This window comes from Tenrec ecaudatus, chromosome 10 (genome assembly GCF_050624435.1).
Source record: "Tenrec ecaudatus isolate mTenEca1 chromosome 10, mTenEca1.hap1, whole genome shotgun sequence".
NCBI classification, from domain to species: Eukaryota; Metazoa; Chordata; class Mammalia; order Afrosoricida; family Tenrecidae; genus Tenrec; species Tenrec ecaudatus.
The window spans coordinates 134,581,049-134,604,135 of record NC_134539.1 but is presented as its reverse complement, the minus strand read 5'-3'; the positions used below and the strand labels follow the sequence as shown (position 1 = coordinate 134,604,135).

The following is a 23,087-nucleotide window of genomic DNA, read 5'->3' as shown; positions in this document are numbered from 1 at the left end:
CACCGCCGGCAACCACAGTAGGGGTACGTTCTGCCCACCAGGGGACCGGGGACGCCCATGGGGCATGCTAAGCCTCAAGCAGCTAGCTATTTCCAACTGCCCGGCTGGGGATGGGCCAGAGGTGGAACTATCAGAGCCAAAGAAGCCACAGGCAAACGTGAAAGAAAAACTTATTTAATTAAAAAAAGAGAGAAAGAAACAAGACCCTGGGCTTTGCAGGAGGGAAAGAAAAAGGAGTACCCGGGGCTTGGAGGAGGCACTTAGTCCATTCGGGCCTTCAGTGTCCGCGTGGTGATTCTGTCCTTCTCGCTGCAGAAAGAGTCAGGGCAGCACTCAGAACCGCCCACCTGCCGCTCTCCCCGCCCCTGCCCGCCACATTAGGGACTTGACATTGCTGTGTCTGCAGGGGGGGAGGGGAGCCCAGTCAAGGCTTCAGAAGTGGCACAGTTGCAAGCTGAGGCCTGGCTGGAAGCCCGCCGCTGGGGAAGGTGCTCCCCAGGCCTCCGACCAGAGGTGGGGTGAGGGGTCCACCCCCGTGTTTGCCACAGGCCTGGGTGCTCAATTCTTGGTCAGCACCTAGCTACCCTGGTAATCCACAGCTGATCCAGTAACCCAAAGGGTCTAGATGCTTAGTCTGGGATGTCTCAAAGGAAAGCAGATGGGACTTGTCACCTAACCAGCCACGGAGGAACCCAGTTGCACCCCTCCCTAGGGAAGCAGGGTTTCCGGTGACCCCAGCCACCCAGGTGCCATTCTCACACCCCACCAGCGGGTTGGGGAGTCAGGCTGGGTGTTTAGAGGGCGGAGGGAGAAAGGGGCCAAGTTCTAGACCCCTCCCAGCGAAGCTCACATGATGTGGACGACGACTCCCATCCCGGACACCGCGTCCCGGTCCACAGCATTCAGCATGGCTTGGGAGATGGTTTCAAATAAGTGTTCCGGATCCTGCCGACAGAGGGGAGCCCTTCAGACCCCAGGTGCCTCGCAGCCCTCCCTTGGCTTGCCTCCCGCTGCCCGGGTCGCTGAGGCCGGAAGTGAGGGCAGGTCTTTGGATGGGAAGCCCCCTGGGCTTCTTTGGGAGGAAAAGTGAGGATTGCAAGCCCAAATTCCCTCCTCTAAGCAGCCATGTGGCTTCAGCTGCATCCCATGAGGACATTTCCCCTGGATGTCTGTCCTACAGGGGCCTCACACTCAGTCTGCCCGGCCCTGAGCCTGCTCAGCCCTGGGCCCTTTAGCCAGCTATCTGCTTGCCTCCCTCCCTCTTGCCATCCGTGCCTTTGCTCAGGAGCCCAGCACCTCCTGCTGGTGCCCGCCACTGTCCCTCACATCTGACTATAGGCTTCAGGTCCCCTGCTTCCTAATTGCCTTTGGCAACAAGCCAAGGAACAAGTCCAAACTCTTTGGCCCAGTACTTGGATCACCTCCCCGGCTTGCTCACTTCACACCCGGCCCCCACCTCCTGCACTCTCGGTAAACATAGGTGGCAGGCATTTGGGTGCGTGGCTGACTTAACCAGTAGCAGGAGGGAGCTGGCAGGGCGGCCCTTGAGTCACCACCAGCCAACCTGTGTGCTCAGGCCGCATGCACACCTCTTTACCTCACACCACCACCGACCAGGTCAATCCTAACTTGTAAACCCACTTCACAGCGGGGGCACTTGGGCACAGACTTACCCAGAGCCTCACTAAATGGCAACAGCGGGGGCGGGGGGCCCTCAGGTTTCTAACCTCCCACAACCTGGCTGCAGAGCCAACTTGGCCATTCTGCTAACGCCACGGAAACCAGACCCTTGGCTGCCAGGTCCACACCCACGCAAAGCGACCCCATGCAGGGTGTCAGGGCTGGGAAGCCTCACTGCTCAGAGGAGGAACTGGTGGGCTTGAACCAGCAACCTTACCTGAAACCACCACCAGGGCCTAAGCTCACACAGCTCCTTCGGGGAATGGTGAGAGCATGACCTGCTGTCTCCGCAAATACTCAACTGGGGTCTCCTCCCTGGGCTGCTGCCCCGAGCCAGCCAACACCATGGCCCACAGCAAAGGGTGTTTCTGGACAGTCTCCCAAGAACCAAAAGCTGCGTCTTTCTCACCTACCTGCATGACTCCTCCCTCCCTTCCCTCTTACCCAAAAACAGAACTGCCAAGGCACTGCCACAAGTCAACGCCGATTCACGGCAACCCTCAGGACGGGGAGCAGCTCCTGCGCGTTTCTAAGACTAGCTTTTTCGGGAAGCAGAAAGCCTCATCTTTCTCCCAAGGAGTGGCTGGTGGTTTCGAATTGCTGACCTTGCAGTCAGAGCCTCATGCGCAATCCTCGTGCACACATGGACACCCTCTCAGAGCCCACCCTGCCCCGTGCCTCCAACTCACCATGTTGGGCTCCCAGAGGGACTCACACATCCCGTACATTTGCTCAGCGCAGGTGCCGCTGACCACAAAGTCGTCAGTCACCATGGGGCAGCCGATGAGGTCCAGAGAGCAAATGAATGGCTTGAAGGTCTTTGGGTCCAACCCGGCAATGACGGGCTCCGTGTAGTACGGGCCAAACCTGCAAGGCCAGGGCAAGAGAGACATCTGCCTCAAACGCTGGCTTCCCACCCAGCCTTCAGCGAGCAGGTCCCCACCCAACTGGCTCTAACCCATCGCCTCCTAACATCTGCCCTGCCACCCCCTTTCACAAAAAATACTAACCCCCTGTCTGCAAAACCCAGGACAAAGTGTAGGTATCTGCTCTTACAGCGCCCCTGCTGGATGGGGCTGGTATCGCCCCTCGGGCAGCACTAATCCACCCCTTTCCCTCTGCTACCATCTGGGAAAGCTCTAAGCTCTTTCATCCCCTCCTTTCTTTTTTTTTAAAATCACTCTTATCACAATCCATACGCACATCAATTGTGTAAAGAACATTTGTACATTCGTTGCCCTCATCATTCTCAAAACATTTGCTCTCCACTTAAGCCCCTGGCATGAGCTCATTTCCCCCTCCCTTATGAATCTTGATAATTTATAATTATTATTTTGTCATGTCTTACACTGTCCGACATCTCCCTTCACTCACTTTTCTGTTGTCGGTCCCCCAGGGAGGTTATATGTAGATCCTTGTAATCGGTTCCCCATTTCCACCCCATCCTCCCTCCACGCTTCCTTTCTTTCTTTAAATGGGAATGTTTGCTTTCTTAAATGACTTTCTATTGTGATTTGGGTGAGAGTTTGCAGAGCAAATTGGTTTTCCATACATAGATACGTTGGTTGTGACCAGGCCTGCAGGCCCCACAATTTAACAGCCTTCTTCCTACCTCCTCCCTTCATCCTGCTTCTTGACCCCTCCTGCCTTCTGCACTTCTCCCGGGCAACTGTGCGCTTCCTCGTTCTAATCTAAGGCCCGTGTCCCTCTCCCTGCTGGGAGTTGCTCACTTCAGGTTTGTCTACTGCTTGGCTACAAGGTGAGCCGGTGGGGTGCTCTGAGCAGGCTCCTCCCATAGAGCGTCTGCCGTCCAGACTGTCAGACTAGCAGCCTGGCCTTTTGTATGGCACTGAATGGCCAAGGCGCTGCGCATTGTTTACCCAGAAGAACGCAGCAGCTCACCAGAAACTGTTCTGGATCTGAACCTTGGAAATAATCTTAAGGACCTTCGTGACAAAATACTGCACAGAAGCAAGAGGTGGAAGAGCCCTTCTCCGTCTGCTAAGGAGCCCTGGCGGCACACGGGCCTCTAAGTGCCGGCTGCTAACACAGGTCACGCACACACACGCATTTGCCCCGGGCCGGCCGCTCTCCTGCCAGTGTGACTCGATGCCCAGCAGCAGCATCAACATTCATGATGCTTTTATCGGCCTCAGAAATTTCTAAGGACTTGATCTGAAAGACTATGTAAAAACCCGATAAACACGTGGAGCACTTATGAAGGTGATGGAACTACTAAAGTGTGTATGTGAGTTATGTCGGCAGAACTGTTAAAAATGAATCTGAAAAAATTTGCTTGAGATTGTACTAAGAAAAGTCCATCAATTTTAGAATAAAAATGATCTACGATGTTGATCTGCAAAAGACCAACTATTGATACTGCGTGCCGCTAAAACCTATTTAAGACGAACATTTTGGGGAGCTTAGATCCCTGAATATGTGAGCCAGAACAGTGATTGCTTTTTCCCAAAGTAGATGGATTCATAGGGGAAAATGTTCTTTTGTTAAATATCCAGGGAAAGAAAAGAATGAACGTGTAGATCAATTACTCTGCTAACCAACATGATCAGAACGCAAGAGTAACAAACCTTTCTGAGGGATAATATGCAATGAGCTTATGTAGACAGACAGTTCGAGGTCACATGAAGAGCAGCTCCAAGCTCACTGCCGTGGCGCCACGCCAACTGCCCTGTGGGTTTCTGAGACGAGAAGCCCTCCATGCACACCAGTAATGACTGGTGGTGTTGAACTGCCGCCCTTATGGTTCGAAGCCCAGCTTGTCATCACTAGGAGAATTTGTTTTTTTCAATTGAAGGCGCTGAACTGTGCGCCTCACAGAGGGGCCGGGTGAACTGCCTGGGGTCCATAAGGAGCTTTCCCCCCACTGCTCATGTGTAGCAATCACCACTCGAGCCTCTCCTGCTAGAAAACCCATCCTCCTCACGGGCACGGTCCTGGCCAACCTCAAGGTCCCGTGCCGCGGTGATTCTTCTCAAGAAACAAGTCAGCACATAGATAACCAAATGCGAGTCATGTTCCCAGTGGGCTGGGACTCCTCCTCCATGTAAATCCATTTTAAAAGTCCGTACGCCCTTCTCCATTTGGGGTTTTTGGTGAGCAGGGTGGCCGTCACTCATGCATATGCATTTCACGCCTAAGGATATTAACAGATGCTGAACGTACGGGTGACCTTCGGGGGTTTAACTCCTCAACACTACCAAGAGAGCAACACTGAGAATTAAATTATTTTAAGATAAAAAAGTAACCAGCATGTGGACCTACGAATTGGTGTACATCTATCTCGGCTTGATGAGTTATAGGTTTTAACTTCACCTAACGTGATTAACTTACTGTTACCTAGAGTAAAAGAAGAAAACCAGTTAATTAAAAAAACCTTAGTTTGTAAGAAAAAAAAAACACCACCTTAGTTTGTGGGGTAGTTACATAATCTGTTGTCAATTTGAGAGGAGTACAAGTGAAGGGGTGGAGTCCAGCCCATGAATCACTGTATAGCCAATGAGGCCTCTGTGTGGATTCTAGGAATTCCTGTATTCTTCCTTAGAGGTGGGAGACTCTCTCTCTCTCTCTCTGTGCTGACAAGACACATGGAACTACGCTAGATCCCTTACAGCAGAGATGCTTATGCTGCCATTGGATCCACAAGACTTCCCACCCACTGACCTGTGATCGTCCTGCATTTGGTGTCTGCATGTGTCTCCAGAATCAGACGTGGACTTTACAGATTGGTATCAGACATGTGGGTTAATATCGGACTTATGGACCTGATCTGGACTGGGCTGCTTTCTCAATGTTTATGACTGCTCTTGTATACAAACCTCTTTCTTACACGCAGATGAGTGTCAATGAATTTATCCCATCTCCCCAGACTAACCGTTTGTATTTTTGTGACCAGCTTTTGTGCAGTGGTGAGTGGGGGTTGCTCAGTTCCACCCCACTATCTGCACAGACTCCTTAATTATAAGGCTCCTCCTTGTCTCTTGGTCAAGTCCTTAGAAAGGGTGCTCTCAAATCGAACACAGCCAGTTCCCAGGCTCCCTCTGCTCCACAGAACCAAGCTCGCCCGCCACCTGTGCTCCCCCTGCCTTCTCTAGAAGTCAGCCCTTCCTTTCCTGTCTGATGGTCAGATAGGCCCAGAGAAACCGGGCCCATGAGCCAGGAGACCAAAACCAAACTCATGCCCATCGAGTCCATGCTGACTCCGAGCAGCCTCCAGGACAGGGAAGAAATTGCCCCTGCACGTTTCTGAGACTAACTCTTCACCTTTCTCCTGTAGAGAGGCTGGTGGTTTTGAATCGCTGACCTTGAGGTTAGCAGCCCAATGCTTCACCACTACTCCACCAAAGGCTCCTTTTAAATCACGTTATTACCCTCCAAGTGAGAAGCAAGAGAATAAAGGGGGACACCTCAAGGGTCCCCATCCTTACCAATACTACAGTTTCCCGGGTTGCTAGAACCACCTTCCCACTCACCGTTTCTCATACAGGAGGTTGGCCACCATGCTCATGAGCGTGTAGGGCTTGATCTGCCGACCTTCCTTCAGTTCGTAGAGGTTCAGCCGGAACTTGAGGCGCTGGGCACTGCGGTGGGAGGGAAAAGTGAAAGATGAAGTCGTTGCTGCCTACCCCCTAATGGGCACCTAAAGGCCAGTCTGTGGAAGCCAAGAGGTAAGGTGAGGGACATACCATCTCAGTACCAGCCAAGAGACGCTCCTTCCGAGTTGGAGACTCCTCAAGGCCCCACACTATCACCTGTAGATATGTTACTCTGCTATTCTTCCTTCCCATGCTCTTTTGGGAAGTAGGGGGAACAGGAAATGACACACCCCCCCGACACACACACAGTTCTTAAATATTGTTTGTAGGAAAACTTACACAAGGCAGAGCAATGGGTAAGAGAGCCCAGACTTACTGAGGCAAGTTCATCTTTCCACTAACCTCCCTGTCCACGGGAAGATGGGACACAGTGAATAAACACCCTGGCAGGGAGAGACAGGACGGAGCCATTGCAAAGTCCTCTTTTACCAGCTTCAGGATGGGCCTGGCGCCTGTGAGCACATCATCCCTGGCCCTCTGCCTCAGCCTCTCTACTCCCTGCGGCACTGCAGGGCCCAGCTTGGGAAGGGCAGTTTATTGTCCTCTTCTCCATGCTTTGCGGATCCAGAGTCTGCTCCCACAGACTGAGACCATCACTTCCTCTCCATTCTTGAGAGGTACTTTCAAAAGCCTACCTGCTTGTATGTTGCGACTTGGTCTGCCCTGTCACCTTAACACTGTCATCAAAACGCAAAGCCAGTCTTTCCCTCAGAACGGGTCCTCCCAACACCTTTGTGTCAGTTGACATGCGCACAAGGGGGAATTACCTGTGAGACCGCCCAGGCTTGTGTCTATGCCGGGTTCTGTTCTACAGAGCAGGCATGTGGAGATCCTAAAGACCCAGGTTCTTTCTTTGCCTCTCCGCTACCCAAGGACTTGTACGGCTCGTTAAAGGGCCCTGGTGGCATAGGAGCTTATATGTTGGGCTGCTAACCGTAAAGTCAGCAGTTCCAACCCACCAGGCACTTTAAAAACATGAAGCTTTCTGCGCCAGTAAATATGTGTGTTTCAGCCTCGGAAACTCACAGGGGCAGCTCGACCATGCCCCATATGGTGACTGTGAGTTAGAATTCATTGGACAGCATTGGTTTGCTGACCACCACCACCTCATTCCCTTTCCCGCCATGACTACCACACCTGGGCCATTACCACAGCGACCTATTTCATCACCCAGCCTCGTTCTCCAAGTCATGTAATCACTGTCAACTAGCTGATTACCGGTTATTAATATCCACCAATTCCTTATGCACTAGTTACCTTCTTGCCCTGCCTCTCAACTAGATCTGAAGTTCTTTAAGGACTGATTTGGGGCTCCAGGAGGCCTGGCTCCTGGCTCTGACATTCATCTGGACATTTTCGGAAATCCTGCCTCATCTGTAAAATGGGACGGCAGCGGGGTGATGTTGTTAAATGGCTTAATGAGCTCCTTCCTCCATGTAAGGTGGGTAAACGCTGGGTGGGGTACCTCTCTACATCATTGGAAAACGCCAAGACCCATTGCCAGCGAGTCGATTCTGATTAAAAGTGCCCGATGACACACATCTTTCTCCTGTGGATCAGGGGACCTTTCGGTTAGCAGCTGCGCCCTTAAGGACTACACCAGCAGGACTACCCATGGATGGTGCCGTCAAAGCCTCGGACACTGGACAAGCCCAAGAGATGGCTGTCAGCACGAACAGGCCTGGGTGAGGGCTGACACTTACACGGTCTGGACGTCCGTGGCGAGTCCTGCCAGGCCGATGTACAGGCGGTCTCCCATGGGGAAGATCTTCTGGAAGTCCGTGGTCACCATCTGGGCCTGAATCCCGAAGCGCCTGTCCGCCGCGATAGCCACACAGTTCTTCCCTTTCATGGCCATGACGGCCCCGCCATTGTAGGACATAATCGACTACGGTAGATGGGGCGAAGGGGCCCAGGGTGAGGGGCCTGTGTCCATAGCCCTGGGTCCAGTGCCTGCTCTGGAGGCGGCTGGACGCCTCGAGCTCCACCTCTGCGACTGCCCGGTGTGCCCGCGAGAAGCGCCCATCATCGCCCGGTGGGTCTTTACCGCGGTTCGTTCCCTTTCAAACTGGTGCCTCTGCCTTCCATTGACTACAGGCCCTCTACGCCCCCCAAGCCTCCCTTCTCCCTCCTCAACTCCTAGCCCACGTCCCTCTTCCTCGAGCCCTCTCACCATGATTGCAGTGTAATGGAGCCCCCAGTCTCCGCCGCGATTCCTGCAGACCCGCTCTGGTCGTCGCCGCGCAACCGTCCTCGCTGCTGCCTTTTCATTGGGCGAGAGGCTGATTCTTCCGGGCAACCCGGCTTCCGGTTGGCTGCACTTCTCTGTCAATCAGCAGCACTACGTAGTTTGGCTGAGAGGCCAAAGCAGAGGGCGGAAAGCGTGAAGTGAAGAGTCACGGCCAGCGCGGAAGTCGCCTGCTCGCGGAGCACGCTGGGATCGCGGCGGACCTGCGCGGGGCGGGGCGGGGCGGGGCGGGGCGGGCGGGGCGGGGCGGCCCGGGCGGAGGGCGGGGCCGGGGCGCAGCGCACTGGCTTCAGGAGCACTTGCCCGCACTTCGCAGGAGTCAGGCGTCCTAATCATTCGGCACATTTATGTATTCTAGGAGTTTTTATTAGACACTTATTGGGTGCAAGGCTAGAATCTAGATGCTCACTAGCTTAGAACAGTGCCTAGGCTGTGGGAGGTAATAGGTTTTTATGTGTTTACTATCATGGTAAATGCGTATTTAATGACACGAGGATGAGAGAGTGTTGAGGGCATTCCTTGGCTGACGTTTTGAGCTAACTGCAAGGTCATCGGTTCGAAGCCACCATTGGATCCACCGGCAAAAGAGGAGGCTTCCTACTCCCTTTAGTGAAGAGTTACTGCCTCTGAACCCCACAGAGGCCGTTGTGTTCTGTCCCAGAAAGTCGCAATCTCCTAGATTGCAGGGAGCCAGTTGCTTAGCTGCGAAGGAGAGATTTGAAGATCGGCGGAGGCTCTTTAGCAGACCCCCCCTCCCAGGTCGAACTATGCTCCCACGTCTCAGATCACCTTAATGGAACGTTCCGGGTCTCCTCAAACCCAAAGTAGATTCTGGGCGTAACAGACGCGGACCGTGCTCTGCACTGCCCCGCTGTGCCAGCCCCCTTCCCTTGCTCTCTCAGGTTCAACCTCTTTAACCGCATTTCCCAGCTTCGGGTGTAGTTCCTGCGCCGTCACAGCCTCGCTCCCATTGACTTGACTCACAGCTACCAGTCGGTTGCCGTGGTCTCTGTGGCGCAATCGGTTAGCGCGTTCGGCTGTTAACCGAAAGGTTGGTGGTTCGAGCCCACCCAGGGACGCAGCGGTCCTTTTTTTCCCCTCCGCCTTTCTAATGAAAATACAGATTCTTCTCCCCTAGTAAAAGGGTTTGTTTTTTACTCCTAAGTACTGAACAGTGAGATTTTTTTTTTGTAATGGCAGAAGCAACTATTTTATATAGCAAACTAGAGGGCCACCGTTGAAAGTTCACTGTTCAGTCTGTAACTAGGATAATTTCTCCGTCTCTTCCCTCCATCATTCCCTGCCCCCCCCATCACCCCCAAGCTGGAATTGCAATAAAGGCAAAGACAGATTTTCTGTCTGGTGGCTGTATGTTTTGTAAGAATAAGTACAAATTTGCACTGGAGGCGGGTCAGCTTCCCATTGTCTGTTTCAATGGATGTAACGATTGGAATATTCCAGTTGGAAGGAAAGAGACTGAGGGGAAAGGCAGTCAAACCGAGGCAAGAAGAGACACGTGCTAAGAAAGGGAGACCCTGACCAGATATAGGGAGCTTCAACGGAGTGGGAGGAAAAGAAGCATGGTGAAGGGGAGAAAGGGGGCTGGGGGAGCGAAGCATTTCACACGAACAGCATCCTACACGGAAAAAAAAAAAAAACAAAAGAAATATTTTCTCCCCAGAAATGTTCAACACTTAAACGGGGAGGTGGGTGGGGAGGTAGAAGCAGAGACCCTGGAGGAGAGAGAGGTTTACATAAAGCACAGAGAGGTTCCTAAACCCAAACCCTGTGTGTGCTGTGAAGGCAGTTCTGACTCAGCCTCCGTGAAGAGAGGATAAAAACAGTTGTAAAAGCACCAGGCACCGTCCTCTCTTACCCACATCACCATCTCTCAGGGGCCTTCCCCTCCTGGTAGCTCATCATGTGCTGGAAGTTATTCCCTAGGTTTCTGCGCCCTGGGAGCTCCTACTCCCTACTCAGCTGGCACAGTGACTCTTTGATGGGTAATTGTCAGCTAGAGTGCCCCGTGAGATAACGCAGCTAACACCACACCCAGAGGGATGTACCCGCTGCACTGCTAGTGTTACCAGAGACCATCCCAGGGCGCTGGGCAGCAGCACCTGGTTTACCAGGGAGGGCTCTCTAAAGCAGCTCCCTTGAAGCATGCCTGTGGCTTAAAGGAGGCTTCTAGAAGTCTCTGCTCAGTACTCACCCACTCTCAGCAAGGCGAGGGTCACTCTTGCAACCACTAGCAACCTAGCCAACCCTTCCCATGAGCTCCCCTGGCCCTGGCATCCCTCAGGGTTTAGCTTCTGAGTTAAGCAGCACACAGAGCTCAGCCAGAGCAACTGCTTTGTCCCCGGCTGGAGCCCACAGTTTGACAGGGGCTGGCTGGCGGCTGGTGCTTCTAGATGGGTTGATGGAATAAAGCCTGGGAAACCAAAGAATATCAGGTGTGAGGAGGGTTTGGTCAGAAGGTTTTCCTGAAAGAGAAAGGCCCAGTAAACTGGGGACAGGTTAGTGAGGACTCAAACAAACAAACAAAAAATAAAACTGGTTAGAAATTAGGTTCCCTAGCTGAGGATCTTCAGCATACTCCTGGTCTGTGACAATTTAGACCTGTCTGCAGAATAAAACAATGGACCACCCATGAGCACTGGCCCCTAGGCCAAGATTCCAATGGAGTGAGCCCAAGGGGGGGGTGGTGTGTGTGTGTGTGTGTGTGTGTGTGTGTGTGTGTGTGTGTGTGTGTGTGTGTGTGTGTGTGTTAGGGCTGAGAGCTTCCCAAAGCTTCTGCTGGCTTCTCTTACCCTGGGGCCCCTTCTAACCAGAAAGGAGGGGCAGACAGAGAGTACCTGTGGAGCTCAGGTGAGTCAACTCTACTGAGCACCTGGGGGTCAGAGGAAGATAATCTTTCCAAACAAGAGACTAGGATGCGGTAACACACTTGCCCTTGGGACAGTGGGCGTGTCCGCTCCAATAGCTCCTTGTCCTTTGGGGTCCCTCCTGGTGCCGGGACTTGGAAGTAGGTGACCCGATCCTCTAGGGTCCTCCTGCGGCCTTCGTGGGGTCCACCCACTCTGGGCGGTTATCTCTCGCGCCCATCCTCTTCCTCCCCGCCACCGCCACCATTTAGCTGGTGTGGGCTGAAGCTGGGGTCACTTGGCGGCCAGTGGCCGCAGCTCTCCTGGACCCCGACCAGAGGGTGAGGCATTTTGTTCGAGGCCCAGAGCAAGGAGGGACGAGGAAGGGGCGGCATTCGCTCCGAAGCTACGTTTCCTAAATTTCAAAGTAGCCACTCACCGCCAGAGCTTAATGGCGCGCCCGGCGGGCAATCGAGCTCTGTGGAGGGACAGACGCAGCGTCCAGCCCTAATAAATCTTGCCTAACGAATAAGCGAATCCACCGTCCTCTCGAGCCTCGCACCCCGCCGCCGAGACGTGGTATCGATTCGCTGCACCGGCGCCGGCCGGCCGGCCGCCCCTCCGGCTTTCCCTGCTCGCCCTCCCCGGGCTCGAGCCCCTGCGGACCGGAGCCCGTGCCGGGGGCCCCGGGTGCTCCCCGGCCCCGCCCGCCGCGCCGAGCGCACCGGCTCCGAAAACGCGGGGAGCGGCGCTCGGCGGGGAAAAGCGCGGGCCCAGCCTCGGGCACTAGCCGCTCGGCCCGTCAGGGTGTCCGGTCCGGCCTCCGCGGGTCGCTCGGCGCCGGGCCGCCCCCGTCGGGCCAGAGCGCGCGGGGACCTCGCCCCTGACCCCTCCCGGCGCCACGCAGGTAGAGGGGCGCCCCACCGCTTCCTCGGGGCGCGCTGCCCGGGCCGTTTCGGGGCCACTGATCCGGCCGCGGCGAGGAAGGGACAGGCTTGTCCACGGGAAGGGGGTGTCACGGAGTGAATGGGAATAAGCCGACGCGCGCCTGGGGGCTGCCCGGCCCCCGCCCGGGGCCCCGGGGCCAGGCTGAAGCGCGGGGTCTGCGGCGGGAGCCCCATGGCAGCCGGGCCCTGCGTGCACATCGCGGGCGCCCGGGCTCCGGGTGGGATTTCAGGGTCCGGGGGCGTGGGGGGGACGGGGCACACATTTGGGGGGACAGGGAGTTAATTGTCCAGGGCCAGAGAGAAGCGACTTCGTCCTTGAGTCGCCGAGGGGGCTGCTCGGGAGGGGGGGTCGGGTCCTGATTTGGGGAGGGCCCAGCACCAGGTGGGGGGCCGGGGGGCACTCCGCAGCGCCAGCCTTTCCCCCTCCGGGGCTCCGCTCCGCAAACATCCTGAAGGAATGAGGTCACGTGGGTGAGGAGTGGGCGGGCCCTGCTCTTGTCTGGAGGAAAAAAGCCATCTTGTGCCCCCCTCCAGCCCCGTCCCTCCCCTCCCCTCCCCTCGCTCCCTCCCACCCCAAGCCGCTTTCACAAACTCCTTTCTGACGCTAGCTTTCTCCCCGCCCGCTGCCAGGGCGAGCGACCGGCTGCGCCCCCTCCCTTCCCTTCCCTCCTTCCCTCCCTCCTTCCTCCCCACCCCCCTCCCCGAGACCCGCCGGACCCCGAACCCAGGTAAGCGGACGCCCCTTCCTGTGCTTCCCACCTCTCCCACCCGTTTGAGGATCGGGAGAGCGCGGAGCGGGGCGGGGGTGGCAAGCCTTCTTTCCAAACCCTTGTGGAGGGGGGAGGCTTTGAGCGGGGCCTTCTGGGGGGCGGGGGGCGCCCTCCCACCCCGAGCCTCGCTCGCCCGTCCGCCTTTCTTTCTCCCCTTTTCTCTTTCCTCCCTTCCAAGATGGCCGAAATGGATCCTCGCTTTTAACGATCGGCGTCTCCCCTCGACCACCACCACTTTGTGCCGAGCCCCCGGTAGCCCTGCCCCACGAGGTAGCGAGGAACAGGGTCCGGAGCCGCCCCGAGTGCTTTGGGGGTACGGGCTGGGGTGTATCTCTGATCCTCCGCCCCCCCCCCCACGAACCAAGTCACCCCGCGTTGGACTCGATCTCCCCCTCGCCTGGGGAAGGGTTCCTCGCTGCCTCCCCCGGGGCCCGGGGCGTCGTGGACGGGGCGGGCTTCAGGGTGCGACGCAGGGGCTTGCTCTCCGGCTGCGGTGGGCCGAGGGGCGCCCGCCCCGGCCGGGGTCCCCGTGCTCTCGGGCACCTCCCCCAGCCGGTCCTTTCCCGTCCCCCCCCCCGGGGAACCCCGCCCCCGCCGCCCAGCTGCTTTCAGCCCAACTCCCCTCTTCGGGCCCCGCCGAAAGTTTGGCTCTGGGGAAGGTGGGAGCGGCCACGGTAACTGAGGTCCCTGGTGCTCGGACCCGGCCTCGTGGGGCCAGAGCGGGGAGAGGCCAGCGTGGAGGCGTCGAGTGGCGAGGTGGGAGACCACCGCCGTCTTTCCCAGCGCCCGCCCGCCGTGGCAGCGGGGTCTCATGGACTGGCCACTCTTGCACCACCAGCCCCCAACCCTGGCTCTTCTGCCGCTAGCTCCGAGGGGGTGGGACCCTCCGGCCAGCAAACGCCCCCTGCCTCTCCTGGTGGGCCAGGCATGCCTTTCTCCCTCTCCCACTGACCCCCAACTGCCCAGAATTGCTCTGGCCGCCCCAAGTGGGGGTGGAGAATTTGCCTATAAATACAGTGGCAGTGTTACCCCGCCCTTCCCCTCTCTTTGTCTCGGGACAACCCCCTGCTGTGGCCGGGAGGGTCTCCTAGACGGCTCCCATTCTGTCCTGGGGCCTCCTTCCCTGGACCCCTTGCAGTCTGCCTTTCCTGAGAGTAATGTCTTGCCTCCCTCCACTCTGTTCCAAGGTGTTGGTACTTGGAGGAGCCTAGAGCCAGCCTTGCTGCAGCTGCTTGGTGGGAGGATTTCCCCCAGGGGGTTCCCTGGTCTGGGGTTGGAGCTGTATGTAAGACACCCCAGGTGAGGCACCTCGGTGGCTGTGCACCGCTGGATGGGGTGCAAGTTGAAGTCAGGCAGAAAGCCGGGCAACCCTCTGCTGCCCCTGGCCTTGCCAATAGCTCTTGGTTGATGGGACTGTGGTCATGGGGCTGGAGCCCTCCGACGTGGCCAACTTCCTCCATCAGATGCCCCCCACTCCCCCAGCCTGCCACCCCCAGAGTGGAGGTTGAGTCCAGCTGCCTTCATTGCTGCCAGCCTTGTGTTAACCAATTTTGTGGGTGAACCAGGTGTGTGTGTGTGTGTGTGTGTGTACACTTGAGCACCAGGAGGGGCTCTGGTTTCTGGCAGGGGTGTCAGACTATGGTCTGCTGGTGGGTGTGGCTTATACATCTGGCAAGTGTGGTCCTGGCTTGGTTTGGCTGTGTATGTGATGGGTGTGTTTAACCTCCTGTGTGTCTGGCCAAGTGTCTGGCCCTGTTGTGTGTGTGTTGCTTGCTTGTGTAGTGTCTGGTCTCGTGTGTTGTGACTGGGAGAGAGATGAATGGTGTGTGTGTGTGTATGTGTGTGTGTGTGTGTGTGTCTGGCAGTGCAGCTCAGTATACATCGGGGTTTGGATGTTAAGCTTGGGGGAGCTGAGTTAGGAAAAGGGGAGGGTAGTGAGCCCAGCTCAGGGAGGCTGCTTTTCAGTGCAGGGGTGAGGGTGGGGGTGGGGGTAACCGAGGGAAGCTTGAGAGATTGGAAGTGTTCTCAGGTGGACCCCTATAACCCCAAATACACACGAACCTGCTAGCTTGCAGACACACTGGACTTGCAGTTGGACCCTTTCAGCAGGAAGAGGGATGGAGTCTGGGATCCGGAGGTTTGACACTGGCCACTACGCTCTGCTTCCTTGGTGGAGTTTTTGCCATCCCCGGAGCCTCAGTTTCTCCATCTGCACCACGGGGTGAGGCGAGGGCAGCTAGCCTCGGTTCCCTCTTGCTATTTCAGAGTGGGAGACCTGGCTGGCTGCAGTGAAGCTAGATGTATTGGTTCTGTAGATAAGGGAGGTCCCTAGTCAGGTTGCCAGTGTGGAAAGTGCTCTGGAGTGGAGCCAGAAAGCTGCCAGCCTCAACCCCCCCCCCCCCATACCACCACCACCCTGCCCTGCTTTTCCCTGTGACCTTAGGCAAGTCCCTTCCCTCGGAGTTTCCGCATCTGTCAACTGAAAGTTGAGAGGAGACAAGGTGCTTTCTAAGAGCACCTGCTTCTGCAATTCCTGTGACCTTGAGTGACTTTTACAAAGCCTGGGAGTTTCTCATGAGGGGGCTGGGCTAATTTTGCTTGCAGGGGAAGCCGGGCAAAGAATGCAGTTGGCTGGCCAGAAGAGCCTCTGGGCTGGCAGAGGCTGGTCGTTTTAGCAGGGAGGACCCCAGAGGTCTGCACTGGGGGAAGGGCTTCCAGAGAGAGACCCATCTGAATGGAGAGGTGGAGGGTGGTGGTCTACTAGTGAGGAAGAAGAGGGAGACCGCTGGGCTTGGGCTGGCTACCAGTCAAACTCCATTCCCCCTTCAGGCCAGGAGCATGGTCCTCCCCAAGACCAGTCCTTCCAAAGACAGTGGGTTTGGGGCAGCAGATCCTGAAGAACGTGGCTCCTGGTCGAGGTGTATCGGGTGGGTGGGAGACCCAGGTGGGGTTGATTTCAGAGCCTCCCAACTCCACAGCGCCCTACCCCCACCTTTCTCTATGGCCTTGGTCTCCCACTTTTGTCTCTTTGGCCATTTCTGCCTCCCTCCATCCTCTTTAAAGCGATGTCAGCTAGCAATCCAGCACCCCTCTTCTCTCCTTGACACAGTGGAAGGAATTGGGGAGCTCCTTCGGGAAGGTGTAGGGAGCTGTGGGGAGGATGTGGAACCGAGCTGTTTACTGTTGCTCTAGGCACCTGCTGGCAGGGCCCTGCAGGTAACCATGGCAATCAGGTGAGGAACCAATCAGTGTTCCTTCCCACCCCCAGCCCCAGAGGTAACTGCTGAGGCCCCTGGGGAGGGGAGGGGGTCAGGAACACACACGGGAGGCTGGCCCAGTTCTTAAAGGGAAGGAGGAAGCCTATTTCATTCAGCAAAACCCTGCAGCTCTTTCCCTGGCACCAGAGAGAGAGGGCAGCTCATGGTCTGCATTCCCACCATGCTCAGCACAGCCCACCCCCAACTGTCAGTCAGATGGGAACTGCCCCTGGGGTCTGGGGGTGTCCTAGGAACAAATCAGTCAGTGTGTGAATGAGGTGGCAGAGGCTTTGAGAGGAGCCCAGCTCCACATGTGTGGGTGCACGTGTGTGGATCCTACAGAGAAGGGGGTGAGTTTACTGGTCACAACAGGGGCCCCTAGCAGGATCAGCCCCTGACATGTTTCGGGGTACACCTTGTGTGGTCCAGACGTGGACTCCAGAGGACTGCCCCACCCACTCCAAGTGACAGCGGTTTGCAGTGGGTTTTCCAGTGTTCTTCCTGGGGATGGTTGTAATAATATTTGGGCATCTTGCCAGGCTCAGAGTTACTATGGAAACAACCAAACAGTGGAGTAGCCAGCAAGCCTTCTGCGTAATAGTGAGAGGGGACCTTGCTGACCAAAGTTGCCTTTTGGGGGAGGACCCTTTCCCTTAATGCGGGTCTTGAGCTGCTCCGTCACTGGGGGCTCTGCCCTGCCCGGGGACACGCTTACATCTCTGTCTACTCTCCCACCTGCTACCTCTCCCAGTGTGGCCTTTGTGTCTCTCATCTCTCCAGTCTCTGGCCAGGCTCCCTGTGCCTCTGTTGGCTGCTTGGGTCCTGGCCAGGCTCATCCTGGGGTCTCTATAGAAACTGCTGGTCCCGGCTGTGAATTTCTTGTCCTAGAAAACCCAGTGCGGTGGCTTAGAAACCCTCCTGGCAGGGGGAGAAGGGGCGTGAGCTTGTTGTGAGGAACTGTTGGCCACCTTCCCGAGTCCACTCCATCCCTGCACTTCTACTCTGGGAAAGCTGCGGGTGGAAGAGGCTGCCCCTCCTCTGGGCAGGTCAACTCCTCTGCTGGGACTTCTGTAACTGGCCTCTCTTGCCCAGGCTGGGGGCCCTGGCAGGGTGCGCAGCAGCGGGATAAGGCCCGCCTGTGGGGACTGCGGTCTGTTGCTGGGGCAGGCCCCTTATACAGGCATCACCTGTGGGAGATGGCCATGTGGGAAAGGCCTCTGTCCACGAGTAGGGTCCTGGGGCATGGGTGGGCGTCTTGGGTGGGCGCCCTTTGGCCTCCTTCCTTGCCTGCCTTCACCGGCAGAGCCTGGGGTTGGGCCTGAGGTCAGGTGTGTGGGACCCTGCCTGAGCCCCTGCCTGCCAGAGAAGGCAGCTCTAGGGAGCTGCTGTCTCCAGCAGGCGATGGGAGAAGGGGAGGGACGTCCTCCAGGGCCTGGGCAGGATGCTTTCTTCCCCAGGTTTTCAGGGGAGGCCGGCCTGGAAAGACGTGGTCGACTTGGAGTTTTTCCCCTTTCCCCCTCCTTAAGTGTTCTCATCCAACGGCCCTGTGTGGTGGGTGGATTCTCTGCTCCGGCGGGCGGGGTCTTCAAGGCTGGGATCTCTTGGTTGCAGATTGCACTCCTGTCTTCTCACGCATCTCTGGGTCGGTTCGAACCGCCAATCTAAGGTCCAGTGCCTGACCATTGGCGCCACCCACCCAGGGGCTACCTAGCCCTGGCCCTGTGGGACCTGGTAGGACTGCCCCAGAGTGCTTCCCAGGCTGCCGGTTGCCTTTTATAAAAGCAGACGGTCACTGCTCTCCAGAGGGTCAGCTCAGCTGCACACAGTTAGCCACTGAGGGCTTACCCCTTCGGGGAAAACAGATTGGGAGCAGGGAGATTGACAAAAGCCCCGTTCTCCTGTCTCTCCACAAGCCTCTGAGAGCCGGGAAGTACTCTGTTGGTCTAACCTCAACCCATCCTGCTGTCCCTCCCTGCAATGGAGCCTGGCCTTGTTGCTCCGGCTTGCATGGCTTGCCAGGATCCCCGGCATCACCCAAACCCAATCAGACCCCCTGCCACCCAGTCCGTTGCAGCTCACAAGGACCCTACATCGGATGTCCCCGGGGTCAATCTCTACAGGAGCAGACGGCCTCCCGCGGAGTGGCTGGTGGATTTCCTTACCTGACAGTGCCACCGGGGAGCCCCCCAGCCACTTCCCTGCACCCCGTCCTGGTTGGAGGGGAGCCCTAGAGGGAGGACCTTGGGTTTTGGGAGCGATGGTGCTTGGCTAGATGGGAAGTGAAGTATGTGACAAGCCATCGGGGCCTGGGTTTCTGATCCCACTTTTTGTTTCTCAGGGTGACGCTTCCCGGCCCCTCCACTCCCTACCCTGGCATCATGCATCGGACCACACGGATCAAAATCACGGAGCTGAACCCTCACCTCATGTGTGCCCTCTGCGGCGGGTATTTCATTGATGCCACCACCATCGTGGAGTGCCTGCATTCCTGTGAGCTGGGGGCCTTGGGAGCGGGGTGGCTTCCTCGGTAGGCGGCCACTGTTCCCAGGCTGCAGGGTGGGGTACCCGTGCAGGTGGGATGGGAGGCGTCAGCCTATCCAGTCCTTGCAGGGACTTCCATCTGAAACCTCGGTTCTGTCTTTGAATGTCTGTGGGCATGGTGGCCCAGGGGTCAGGTACCTAGGGAGGTGTTTTAAGAGGCTGGCTTTTAGTTTATACTCCTTGGGGCTTAGGATTCATGTTACATGTGGTGGGTGACAGCATTCTGTCCATCGTTTGCAGACAGACACGCACACGTGTCTTCCCCCAGGGCTGGATCCAGGGGAGCTTTATTGCTAACATAGTCACTGTGTTGGCAGGGCAAGGGCTCTGTGTACCTCAGTGGGAGAGCACAGGGGTTGGGCCCAGGGAGGAGGGACCAGGCCTGACACTCTCCTCTCGCCACGCCGCCCCCCCCCCCAGTCTGCAAAACCTGCATCGTGCGCTACCTGGAGACCAACAAGTACTGCCCCATGTGCGACGTGCAGGTCCACAAGACCAGACCCCTGCTGAGCATCAGGTGGGTGGGCCCGGGGTACTCCTCACCTGGCCCTGTCACCAAGGCAGCCCATGTGGGAGAAGCGCTGGCCACGCTTCTGGGCCCTGCCTGTCCCACCCCCTCGTTGTCTGAGGGGTAAAGACAGACAGGCCTACAAGGGCCCCCAAGAAGGAAGGGCGGGGAGCGGTCACTTGACCAAGGTGATTGGGGTGAGGGAGCTGGGGACAGACTGCCGCACATCCCCCACCCCCCTCAGATCTGACAAAACCCTCCAAGACATCGTGTACAAGTTGGTTCCTGGGCTTTTTAAAGGTATATGCCCCTTGCTCCTCCCTGCCCATCCCCTGCCCCAGTCTCCTGGCCTGCCACCTTCTCCCCACCGTTTCCCTCTTGCAGATGAGATGAAACGGCGGCGGGATTTCTACGCAGCGTACCCTGTGACCGAAGGTGAGTGTACGCAGCCTGACGGCTTCTCGCAATGGGCTGCCCACTCCCATGCGCCTTCGGCTCCACCACGCCTGCCCCCCCAGAGCCGGGCAGGACAGGCCTCGCCAGTTGTGTGACCCCTGAGTCCTCAGGGGGGCCCCCTTCCCCCCTCCTTGGCCTGCTCCTCAGAGCTCACACCTTCTGCAGTCCCCAACGGCTCCAACGAGGAGCGAGGCGAGGTCCTGGAACAGGAGAAGGGGGCCCTGAGTGACGACGAGATTGTCAGCCTCTCCATCGAGTTCTACGAGGGTGTCAGGCAAGTGGGACCCCCCGCTCGGTTCCACGGCACCCAGATGGGGTCACCCCCTGCTCCCCGCCACCCCAACCCCCAGCATCATTCTCTGCCCCACAGGGACCGAGAGGAGAAGAGGGGTCCCCTGGAGAACGGGGACGGGGACAAAGAGAAGGTGAGTGCCTGGCCTACCCAGAGGGGGACTGGGGCTGGGCGCTGGTCCTCGGCTGGAAGCCCACAGGCCTCTCCCAGCAGACAGGAGTGCGCTTCCTGCGCTGCCCAGCAGCCATGACGGTGATGCATCTCGCCAAGTTCCTCCGAAACAAGATGGACGTGCCTGGCAAGTACAAGGTGGGTCCCAGGCCCGAGGCCTTCAGAGAGTGGGTGGTGGCTCACAGGTGTGTCGGACAGACAGCCTCTGCCCTAGACTGTCCAGGGCTGGCTGGTGTCACCAAGGGCTTGGCAAGGGCTGTAGAGGAGGCCAGGCCGAAGGGCAGAGGAAACCACGATGGGGGAGGGGCGCCTGTGTCTGCCAAGTCAGTGTTCACAGCTGCACTGTGCCAACGGGGCGGGGCAGGACGTGGCGTGAGCCAGCTCTCCTGCACTGTGGTCTGGGGTGTAGGAGCCCTAGGACAGTGCTCCTCCTTGAATGGGGACCGGGAAGCCTGGGCGAGCTTATTCAAGGGGTGAACCTGAGAACCTGCACTTCTGATGAGACTCCAGCGATGCCAGTCCCCGCCCGGGCCACTGCACAACTAGCAAGGCCGTAGGAAGACTGGATCCCCAAACTTGCCGCACATCAGAATCCCGGGGAGCCTTAAAATGCCCGGTGCTCGGGCCATCCCAGGGCAATGGGAGCCAGCCCCACATGGTGTTTTCTCAGTATCTCCTGGGTGGGCCCCTGTGGTCCGCTGGGGACCCCCCACCCCCGGGGGCTGGACCACCTGTCTCTGCCCAGCAGCTCCTACACCACTGGGGCAGGGGCTGGGGTGCTAGATATTAGCAACGTGATCCCTTCCCACCGGTGGGCAGGAGTTGTGCTGGGGATGGTCTGATAAGCACACCAGGCCCTGGCGTGAGGGAGGACCGGACATTCTACCAGCACTCCCACCAATCCCCAAGGGCTCTGTCACGGTGGCGTTGCCTCCCTCTCCCAGGTGGAGGTTCTCTACGAGGATGAGCCCCTGAAGGAGTACTACACCCTCATGGACATAGCTTACATCTACCCCTGGAGGCGGGTGAGCCCAGCGGGGGTTGCCCTGTAGCACCAGGAGGGGGTGGGGGACAGGTGGGGAAGGGGCCCCTGCAGCATCTGGCACTAGGCTGTGGTTACAGGTAACCAACCTCCTGTCATGCCAGACAGTCCACCCCTTGCCCCCCCCCAAGAGCCACGTGTGCCCATTCCTGGCTCTCTTTCTCAGGTCATCTCTCACATGGAGGAAAGGACCTTTTGGCCCGGGGCCTAGTTTGGGGTCAAAACAGGGTTTGGGGGATGTGGAGGAGTACATATTGCTTTCTGCACCTCTGCCCGCATTCACAGTAGCTGTTTCAGTCTGCAGTATTCTAAGGTTCAAGTCTCTCTCTCTCTCTCTCTGTTGGGCTCCCTGTCTCCCATGGTCTTTCCAGGCCCCTCTGGGGTGGCTGCCTCACATCCTGCGCTCTGGTCTCCTTCTGTCTCCCGCCTCACCTCTAAGTACACCGCCCACCCCCCAGCACACTTTTGTTTTCTCCTTTGGGCAGCTGCTGCGGGTGGATGGTCCATGGGGACCCCGTTGGCCCCTGACATTGGCCCCATCTCTCCCCACTGCGTCCCTGCAGAATGGCCCCCTCCCCCTCAAGTATCGTGTCCAGCCAGCCTGCAAGCGGCTCACCCTGCCCACAGCGCCCACCCCTTCGGAGGGCACCAACACCAGCGGGGCCTCAGAGTGCGAGTCGGTCAGTGACAAGGCGCCCAGCCCTGCCACCCTGCCGGCCACGTCCTCCTCCCTGCCCAGCCCTGCCACCCCCTCCCACGGCTCTCCCAGCGCCCACGGCCCCCCGGCCGCCCACCCCACCTCCCCGACTCCCCCTTCGACGGTCAGTGGGGCGCCCACAGCTGCCAACGGGGTCACCTTGAACTGCCTGCAGACACCGTCTTCCACCAGCAGGGGGCGCAAGATGACGGTCAACGGGGCACCTGTGCCCCCCTAACCTGAGCCAAGGACCCTCTGCCCAGTCTGGCTACGCCCCTCCACTTTTTCTGGGCCCTTTTTCCACCTCTTTTACTTGTTCCCAGCTCCTCCCACCTTAGGGGTGGGGGGTGGGTTTTATAAATAAATCTATATATATATGTACATAGGAAAAACCAAATATACATACTTATTTTCTATGGACCAGCCAGATTAATTTAAATGCCACAGGAAACAAGACTATGTTTGTGTGTGTGTGTGTGTGTGTCTGTGTTAACTGATAGGGGGCTTGTGTAATTTGCTCTCATTTGGGGGTGCTGGAGGTGGACAGGAAGGCCTGACCCTTCATCCCTCTGTTCCCCAAGTTAGATGGGGTGTTGGGGGGGGACTCCCGTTGGCCCCCCCCAAAGCTTTAGGCACAGCTCTGACCTGGTTGTGTAGAGGGGTTCATCCCGTGTTTCTCCCCATCTTGGCTGCTGTCCTGCCCCTTCCCCCCATTACTGAGTGTCCCGCGCCTTTTACAAACGCAGCCTGTCCCTTCTTCTGAGGAGCAGGTGGCCTGTGGAGGTGGCTTCTCCCTGGCCTCTTCCTCCTGCAGTAGAAACCCGTGGGAAGATTAGAGTTCTGCCTTGCGCCCCACCCCCCCACTTCCCCTGTGCGTGTGGTCTTTGCATCCCTTGTCTTGTGGGAGAGACGATTCCGGCCACAGGCAGCCCTTAGCTTTAGCTCTGAACACCTTTACCTCCTGCCCGTCACCGGGAGTGGGGGTGGGGTGTGTGTGTGTG

General features: G+C 57.6%; 2 protein-coding genes and 1 non-coding gene across 10 annotated transcripts; 2 read left to right on the top strand and 1 right to left on the bottom strand.

Annotated features, from left to right (window-relative positions):
• Positions 1–158: 158 nt before the first annotated feature.
• On the bottom strand, positions 159–8,624 carry PSMB3 (proteasome 20S subunit beta 3). Its single transcript, XM_075561741.1, has 6 exons — positions 8,467–8,624; positions 7,997–8,181; positions 6,171–6,278; positions 2,370–2,547; positions 851–945; positions 159–309 (listed from the first exon to the last, which is right to left on the bottom strand). The coding sequence occupies exons 1-6, from the start codon at positions 8,467–8,469 to the stop codon at positions 261–263; spliced, it is 618 nt and encodes a 205-aa protein (XP_075417856.1). The 5' UTR covers positions 8,470–8,624; the 3' UTR covers positions 159–260.
• Positions 8,625–9,546: 922 nt separating this feature from the next.
• Positions 9,547–9,620, top strand: TRNAN-GUU (transfer RNA asparagine (anticodon GUU)). Its single transcript has one exon. It is a non-coding gene; the product is annotated as a tRNA-Asn (tRNA).
• A 3,289-nt stretch (positions 9,621–12,909) lies between these two features.
• PCGF2 (polycomb group ring finger 2) lies at positions 12,910–22,506 on the top strand. Of its 8 annotated transcripts, none has more exons than XM_075561736.1 (12): positions 12,910–13,080; positions 13,301–13,392; positions 14,310–14,421; positions 18,718–18,869; positions 19,341–19,437; positions 19,673–19,728; positions 19,813–19,863; positions 20,032–20,158; positions 20,255–20,309; positions 20,387–20,485; positions 21,292–21,372; positions 21,953–22,506. In XM_075561736.1, the coding sequence occupies exons 4-12, from the start codon at positions 18,758–18,760 to the stop codon at positions 22,322–22,324; spliced, it is 1,050 nt and encodes a 349-aa protein (XP_075417851.1). In that variant the 5' UTR covers positions 12,910–13,080; positions 13,301–13,392; positions 14,310–14,421; positions 18,718–18,757; the 3' UTR covers positions 22,325–22,506. The 8 variants fall into 8 exon arrangements, with proteins under 8 accessions (XP_075417851.1, XP_075417849.1, XP_075417854.1 ...); XM_075561734.1 differs by having other exon boundaries at positions 13,301–13,435; XM_075561739.1 differs by lacking the exon at positions 14,310–14,421 and having other exon boundaries at positions 20,050–20,158.
• The last annotated feature ends 581 nt before the right edge of the window (positions 22,507–23,087 follow it).

Excerpts from the sequence above, each read along its gene's own strand:
- PSMB3 (XM_075561741.1), bottom strand. Across the intron at positions 6,279-7,996 it reads GCCACGGACGTCCAGACCGT|TGCCCAGCGCCTCAAGTTCC; the intron begins GTAAGTGTCAGC and ends CTCCCACCGCAG. Across the intron at positions 2,548-6,170 it reads AACCTCCTGTATGAGAAACG|GTTTGGCCCGTACTACACGG; the intron begins GTGAGTGGGAAG and ends CTGGCCTTGCAG.
- PCGF2 (XM_075561735.1), top strand. The coding sequence starts at position 18,758 with ATGCATCGGACCACACGGATCAAAATCACGGAGCTGAACCCTCACCTC. Across the intron at positions 20,159-20,254 it reads GAGTTCTACGAGGGTGTCAG|GGACCGAGAGGAGAAGAGGG; the intron begins GCAAGTGGGACC and ends TCTGCCCCACAG. Across the intron at positions 20,486-21,291 it reads ACGTGCCTGGCAAGTACAAG|GTGGAGGTTCTCTACGAGGA; the intron begins GTGGGTCCCAGG and ends TCCCTCTCCCAG.